At 32.3% G+C, this 7,958-nt stretch overlaps 1 protein-coding gene across 4 annotated transcripts; it reads right to left on the bottom strand.

The window, feature by feature from the left end:
* On the bottom strand, positions 1-5,595 carry LOC7475086 (uncharacterized). 4 transcript variants are annotated; one of them, XM_024600931.2, is made up of 14 exons: positions 5,457-5,595; positions 5,305-5,368; positions 5,079-5,193; positions 4,544-4,716; positions 3,407-3,444; positions 3,230-3,309; positions 2,979-3,046; positions 2,268-2,580; positions 1,878-1,990; positions 1,742-1,807; positions 1,399-1,489; positions 1,159-1,226; positions 781-818; positions 1-405 (listed from the first exon to the last, which is right to left on the bottom strand). In XM_024600931.2, the coding sequence occupies exons 1-14, from the start codon at positions 5,489-5,491 to the stop codon at positions 213-215; spliced, it is 1,455 nt and encodes a 484-aa protein (XP_024456699.2). In that variant the 5' UTR covers positions 5,492-5,595; the 3' UTR covers positions 1-212. The 4 variants fall into 4 exon arrangements, with proteins under 4 accessions (XP_024456699.2, XP_024456704.2, XP_024456713.2 ...); XM_024600936.2 differs by having other exon boundaries at positions 1,159-1,223; XM_024600945.2 differs by having other exon boundaries at positions 5,079-5,172.
* Between the last annotated feature and the right edge of the window lie 2,363 nt (positions 5,596-7,958).

The raw sequence follows: 7,958 nt of genomic DNA, 5'->3' as shown, positions 1-7,958 counted from the left end.
TGAAAGTAGAAAAGCACAGATAAGATAATGAAGATAGTGTATGATAACATATAGAAGAATTATCAATATGCATCCAAGCCAAATCAAGGGCATAAACAAGTTGTTCAACTAGATGATTAGATTTGAATGCATATGTAATAACCACAATTTTAAAATGTTCAGCAATTAACACTTTAACCATTTCCTCCCCGATGGAAATTTGGCTATATACATCAATCAGTCTGCTGGCGTTCTTCTTTTCCAGGAAAAGGTATTGAAGCACAGCAATGGTAATATCCATTCTCATCAAACACAAAGCGTTGTGAAAGATGAGCTTCACGGATAAGATACTCCCCCCAATCCTCTGATCCAAACTGCTTGAAAATGCCCCTTGCGTCAAAGGAATCATTCTTTCTTCGTCTCTTCCTGAAATTTTCAGGAAATCAGGCATACGAAACAGAAGAACAAAAGCCAAATGACGCATAGAAAGCAAGCAGGCAAAAAGAAAGGGGTAAATCATTGATAGGTCCCTGAGATTTTAGTAAGGTTTTAGACTTAGTTCCCAGCCTTTTAAAATCTACTCTTCAATCCCTAAAAACTATGAAGTATCAGCAAAAATAGAATGAGGTGGGACTGATGTCCTACTGCATCATAAAACAGTAACCAAATTTTTTTTTTTTTTTTGAAGATTGTAACACTTGGGAACTCAAGTCTAATGAACACAGAGAGCACAGGTACTGGTAAACAATAATTTCACCCAAAAGAAAATGCAAAACGAGCAAAAATAAATGATATCTGTACCCTTTCCTGTGCCTTGCGTTCATCACTGTGGCATGCAACTGCAATTCAAGGAGAGAACAAATTTGATATTAGTAATTCCGAAACCAAACCTATATGTAATAAAGAGAACATAAGACTGAAACAACTAGGCAACCCCACTGTCCATTAGGTCCAGTAAGTTGTTCAGGTCCAATTGTAACTATGTCTATTATTGGACATTATTTAACTGAACACTTAGGAACTAAGCAAGCAAAATATTCTATCCCTACTTGGAAAGTTAAAAAGCACCGCAGATAGCCGAATAATAGGTAGAAACATTTTAATAATTCCAAATATAAAATTTTCATAAGAAGCATGAAGCATGATCATATGTGAGCAAAAGGAGGGTAACATATATACCTTTAACTTTTGCTTAGCATCTTTCTCTAGAACAAGTCCAGCCTCAACAAATGCATTGATGATAACTTCTAATCAAGCTAAGGAAATTCAAAAGACTTCATCAAGTCACAGAAACATCTTAAAATCTAATGGAACAAGGCAGCATTTTTTTTTCTTCTAAATTTCTTTCCTGTTTTCATTCCCAGGTGCAGTAAACAGTGAAGTGGCACCAGATTATTAATGCTTAGATAATTAGGATACGACATGCACTTAAAAGTCGGCCCTCACTCCCAATTTCTTCAACCGGAGCATAGAGAACACGAGCTTTGGACAAAGACCCTCTCATGGTATCCTGCCAGTGGATAAAGAGCACAAATTTTACTTAATAGGTAATAGCTGGCAACCCAAATAAATACAAGGGCATGGAGACAGCAATCCATCCATCATACTGATGTTAAAATATGTCGCCTTTGTTAGAAGACAACCCACTAGAACTTCAAAGTATCTAACCCTGATTTACCAAAGATAGAGTTCGAGATTCAAAAGGCCACTGTATCCTACTGCAGAAACAAAAACATGAAGAAACAAGTCATGTTCTACTTACCAGCCCTTTAAGCCTGATAGAGATAGGTCGATTATCCAAGGCATCAATCACTTTTGATGAGATACTCTAAACACACACACAAATATTTAGTACAACCACCATTAGTTATTACCTATCTTATTTAAAATAAACATACCTTTAGGACACCTGAAGCTGCATTGACTCGCTCCTTGTTCCACAACTTCAACATGAGTACAGTCAAGTGAAACGTTGTAGGTTTAATAAATATGGATTTGTCTATTCCAAAGTCTGTCAAGCACGACACAAATCAGTAAGATTTCATTTAAGTAGACGAGAGTGAAAAAAAAAAGAGTCCTAAGAGAAATAGAAGCAATACAGTTTTGGTAAAATTGGATAACAGTAAAGTTGGCATTTTATCTCATCTTTTTCTGTGATTATGAACAAGCAAAAATGGATTATCAGCAATTTTATAGGGCCCATAGTTTAAAAAATTGGTATAGAACTATATGCTATTATAGGGGCACCAGAATAATCTCTCAATTAAACTAATGAACTTAAAACCTACCAGAAGCATTAGGCAACCTTGGTGGTTTAGGAGGATAACTAACAAAAGGAATGCTAGTTAAATCCACTTTAACATGTTTTTCATCTTCAACTTTGAGTTCAACAGCTACATCACGTCCTTTAATTAGTTCCTGACCCTTATTTTTTATGTCCAAAGTATCTTCAATAGAATCACTTTCCAAATTTTCATCTGCAGAAACATCATTAGTTCCCAGTATGGAATTCTGAAAATTGACTAGCTTATCAGTCAATTCAGGGTATATTGCCAATGGAAGAGATATAAAGTGAGAGTAGTCGAGACTTGATTCAATCGCCTGTGATTTTAACCACAAATAAAGAATATGTTAGCAATCTGGCAAGCATGTATGTAGAAAAAGAATAACTGATGCATTCCAAAACAAAACCAAATAAGTTGTATGTCATTTGCACAAGAAAAAAAGATGTATGTCACATGCTTCCAATGACGGATGCCAAAACCTGACATTGAATAGCAAAGCACACCTTTTTACTCCCCACATACTTTTCTCTCTTCGATAGTTGCCTAGGCATTTATTAGACTACAACTACATTACATGCATAGAACAAGTCATGTGCTACTAGAATACCTAAGAGAAAAATTAACCATCAAACTAGGTCTCAAATGTGTTAAATGTTACTGGAATGACATAAAGGAACACGTGAATTTTGTAAACCACAATGACTGGTAACTGACCTCATCCATAATAGCTTGTATCTTTTTAGAAGCTCTTGTCACACAATCAGTTGAAATGCCTTCAATGACTGCAAAGGATAACATGTCAAGTAGTAAACAATCGCTGCCAATGTTGTGATCAGCAAGTTTGAATCTATTGATCAAAATTGTCAAATTCAAGCATCATGCTACCATCTTGGAAGACATGGTAACAACCCAGAAGTTTCAAAATGACTAAAGCAAGACATTTAATTTCAACCAGGACAGCTTACCAATAGATTCTTCCTTCTTTGATGACGGAAAAACAATTTTAACTCCCATCTCTTCTTCAATCTTTTTTTGAGTGGATCCTCTGAGGCAGGGAACTTATAAGTCAAAGTGAATATGGATGTAACTTAAGTTCAAAATAATAAAATAAAATAAAATAAAAAATATGCTGAAATCCATACTCTTTTCCTTTGATGAATCGAATAAGAGAGGCACCCACCTTCGAAGAAAAACAAAGGAAGTGAGATAAAAACTAAAATTAAAAACAAATGCAAGGATAAAAAAAAAAATTAAGAGCACAAGAGAAGAAAATTAAATAGCAATAATTACAAGATGATAAATGTGCTAGCAGGTAGAGGTAGAGTGGACTATTAATGACATGGTTCATAATGGGGTTCACAGGGTCTTAGTGTCAAATGCTTAGAATATTTAGGTTTCATTTTAAAGGTTGCCTCAGTTGGAAATGATAGACAGTAATATTACCTTCAACCAGGTGACAAAGTTTTTCACCTATAATGTAAAATCCTGGGATGCTAAAATCTAGCAATGTATTTCAAGGAATTTGAGAAATAGAAGAGAACTAGACAGCGTAGAATGCATTACTATCGGGGTGATTAACACAATAAGAATAACACATAAAGATCAAAGTTGAGAGGAGCCAATAAAAACTACTGTGAAAACTACACAAGAGTTAGTGGAGGCATCTATACTTAATCCCTAACATGGCAACATTGCACCATCAGATATTCTATGCACGATAGAATACTTTTTGGTAACAGAACATTCTGTCAAACAGTTCCTTAAGAAAGAAAAACATGTACTGATAAAAAGAAAAAACTAAAAAGCGTGAATGATGGCAACCATTCATGTTATTCAGGTCGAATTCCTTGCATGAAAATTCCCCATAAGGACCACTTGAAATAACTTATATCATGCCTCTGTTACATTCAACAGTATTCAAAGAGAAAGATCAATGATCCTTTTAAATCTCTTCCTTTGGGTTTAAAATTTAATAATACACTGTTTAGACAATAAGAAAAGTTAAAACTTTTGGGAAAGCTGGGCAAAAGAAACCATAATCAAGCATCAAGCATCAAGCATAAACCTACAGCAGGTATCAGAAATGTATATTTGAAATGATACTGAGATGCAATGTGAATAAAGCCTAAATACCAAACACCCAAACAAATGAGAAGTTCTACTTCAAAACGAGAGAACATATCATGTGCCCAAGCCTAAACCCACTGCAAGAATGGGCCTTCATAACCCTGTCCTTAAAAATGGCTAAATTAATTAAAGTTTGACGAGTAAAAAGTTACCTCAAGCATAAGTGAATGCTTTTCAGCAGAAAGCATGGGCTTGACAGTATCATTCAGCACACCAGCACTGATGGTTGAATCACAATTATTAGTCACCACTTGAGCAACCTTTATCGTTTCTTGAACATGATCTCCATCTTCTAACTCATTAACAGAATCTTCGGCCGTGGATTCTACAGATTTACATTGAATAACCCATAAGCAACACCAGAATACAGATGGTTTACAACAACACAAACTCCAATAAGTAATGCCAAGCATATACTCTTAACATAATGTTTCGAAACACATGGCCAAGTATCAGTTGAATAGCTACAGGGTCCAAATAGGAGTGCTATTAGTCTTATGGTTAAACATAACAAAATGATATTACAATAACGACAAGTAGAATGGCATGCACCATTGAAATTGCTCTTAAACTTGAAAACGATCCATAATCAACAAAAATGTTGTCTTGTAATGAAGAAGAATCCCTTCAAGAAATCATCAAAAGGGCACTTTGTACGCTAAAAAGATTGAAGAAAGAAAAACAAACCTTGAATGTTAGAGACAGAGACCGGTCTCCATTGGCATTGGCGAATACCACCTGCTGATTTAAGCTTCTTGTTCCTATCCATCCTAGTATCCTCCTTCGCAACGCCACTAATCCTCTTGTTAATATTAAATAACAACTCACAACTTACTACCACTATAAATAATAAACAACAATAAACCTTATAAATTAATTAATACAACGACAAAAATAATTTATTAAAACCAACCTCAAAGTAAGTAAGTGGATTCGATTTCAGAAATGGATTCGCGTATTTGAGAGCGCAATCAACTCTGTTCCCCCGCCCAGAGGTAACATGTTAAAATTAAAAGAAAAGGCTAATATTTCTTAGGAAACAAACAGCGTGAGTGCGTATTTTACCCGAAGAAGAGAGACCTGCTGCTGCAAGCAATCATTCCTCACTCCTCACTCCTCACTCACTCTTATGTTTCTTCACCTCCTTCCACGACTGAAACTCCAACGAGTGAAGTTTTTCCTTTTTTTCATAGATTTCACTTTCACCCTTATAGTTTTTAGATTTACAATATTACTCTTATATTTCCTAAAACGTTCCAATATAACCCACTACCCATTATGATTTTGTATAATATTCTGGTATTGTTACTTTTAAAAATATATTTTATTTGAAAATATTTTAAAATAGTATTTTTTTATTTTTTTTATTTTATTTTTAATATCAGCATATTAAAATAATCTAAACACATAAAAACAATTATTTTTTTATAAAATACCGTTTGATTCATTTTTCTAAACATTGAGTTTAGTTTGATTTAGTTTTCTTTCTTTCTTTTCGTGAGATATTTATAACATGAAAATGGAGAATACAGAGGAAAATGAGAAAAAAAAAATAAGTAAAAGTAAAATGAAAAAAGAGATTAGAATTGGGTTAGTTATTTACAAGCAAAGGTTAAAATTAACACTTCTTAACAGAAGCTAATAGTCCTTGAAATAAAAAAGAGTTTAACATTTTATTGGAATAATATAATGATAATTTTATTATTTTTTTTTAAAAAAATTATTAAACTGGCTATTAGAAATAATAAAATCTTTTCACAAAGTTAATTAGTTATTTTTCGATTAATCAAGGACAAATAAACTTTTTGTATTTTAAAAGCATACTGAAATAACTAAAATACTTTTAAAAGTAAAATTTTTAAAATTAGCATCCAGGGGTTTTTTCGCATTTTCATATTGGTTTTTTTTTGTTATAATCAAGTTGGATAAAAGATAATTTAATATTTTAATAAATATAAAATATATTTTAAAAAAGGCAGTGATTTGCTCCGGTGGCTAAAAATTTTCTTCTGTTGTGTCGTTGGAATTGTCACAATATCTTTGTCATGGTGGGGTGGGGTATGGCGATGACAATGGGGTGGTTTGTCGCCAATACTTTCTTCTTTTTTTTTTATTTTCTCTTTTAACCTTTTGAAATTTGCGCTGGCTTTTCAAGATCTCTAAACTATTATCTTATTTATTGATATTTCAACTTAGTTTCTTATTCTTTTGAATTTTAATTTTTGTTCTTTAATCTTTTATATAAAAAAATTGATTTCTTTTTAATTTTGTCTTTCAATTATAATTTGTATTTTTTTTTAATTTGATCCTCATTCTTTTAATTGTTTCTTTTCTTTAGGTTCTTTTGTTAAATTAATTTTTTTTTAATTTCACCCTTCAATAAAAAAAATTGTAATTTTCCTCTAAGTTATTTTTTATTTCAATTTTGATCTTCATTTTTTTAATTGCTATTTTTTTTTTGGATCCTTTTATATAATTTTTTTTTCAATTTCATCCATCAACATTTGAGTGGTTGAGAATTGAGATTTGTGGTTTTTTTCAGATAAGGTGCTTCTAGTCTAATGACCTAGGTCACGAGTTTGAAAAGTTAAAGCAGGTTAACAACACTTTTTTTTTTACTTATTTTCTTTGTTAATTTCATAATTCGACATTGTTTTTTTTTTTTAAAAAAAAAAGGGCTTTGTGATTTTCATCGTTTTCTTTTCTACCAGGTTATCCCGATCTCATGACCTGTGATGTGGGTTTAACAAGTTAATCAGGGTTGATTCGACTCTTATTACCTAGGTTACAAGTTATCATGTTAACTTGAGCTGACTCAGACTCTTCTTTTTTTACATGTTATTGTGATCATTTTCTTTTTATTTGGTCCATTTGTTGTCATTACCTATTTTTTTTATCATCTATTTTAAATAAAACCAACTTATCTGACCTAGTTGGATCTATAACCCGAGTTGCAATTTTTTTTCTTTTTTAAAACGTGTTTGCATGCTTTACACCTTTTTTTAAGCAAAAAAAAAAAAAAAGCTTGTGGCATAGCACGGTCCACATCTAGTAAAAACTATAGGACTAATATTATGATATTTGAAAATATAGGAGTAAAAGTGAAACACATAGTTGTAAAATCCAACCAGGTACAATCTGAGTCAACCTTTTAAAAAAATAACATCATTTTGATAAAAAAAAAAAATTACAAATAATCAACGAATTCAGGGTCAGGTTTTAATGAAATCAAACTCGAGTCGATCAAGCTAGTGAATCAACACAAGTTTTTAAACCGGTAAAATATGTTTTTTTTTCTATATTTTTTTTTGTTAATATAGACCAGTCCACAACGAGCAATGTCCAATCTATAGGGATAAAATTATACTTTACCCTTTTTTTTTTGAATAACTACAAATCAGCCCCGAAAATTGTTTGCTCAACAAATCAGCCCCCAAAGTGACAGCACATGGAATATGACAACACGACGAGCAGCACGAATTTCTTGCCCCAAAGCATTTCACATTTAAGAAAGGCAGAGAGATGGAGTAAAATCTAAAATTGAAGGGTGATATTTAACAGAACAAA

Source organism: Populus trichocarpa, chromosome 1, assembly GCF_000002775.5.
Source record: "Populus trichocarpa isolate Nisqually-1 chromosome 1, P.trichocarpa_v4.1, whole genome shotgun sequence".
NCBI lineage: Eukaryota > Viridiplantae > Streptophyta > Magnoliopsida > Malpighiales > Salicaceae > Populus > Populus trichocarpa.
Note: the sequence above shows the minus strand (reverse complement) of the source record. Positions and strands in the feature narration are given on the sequence as shown.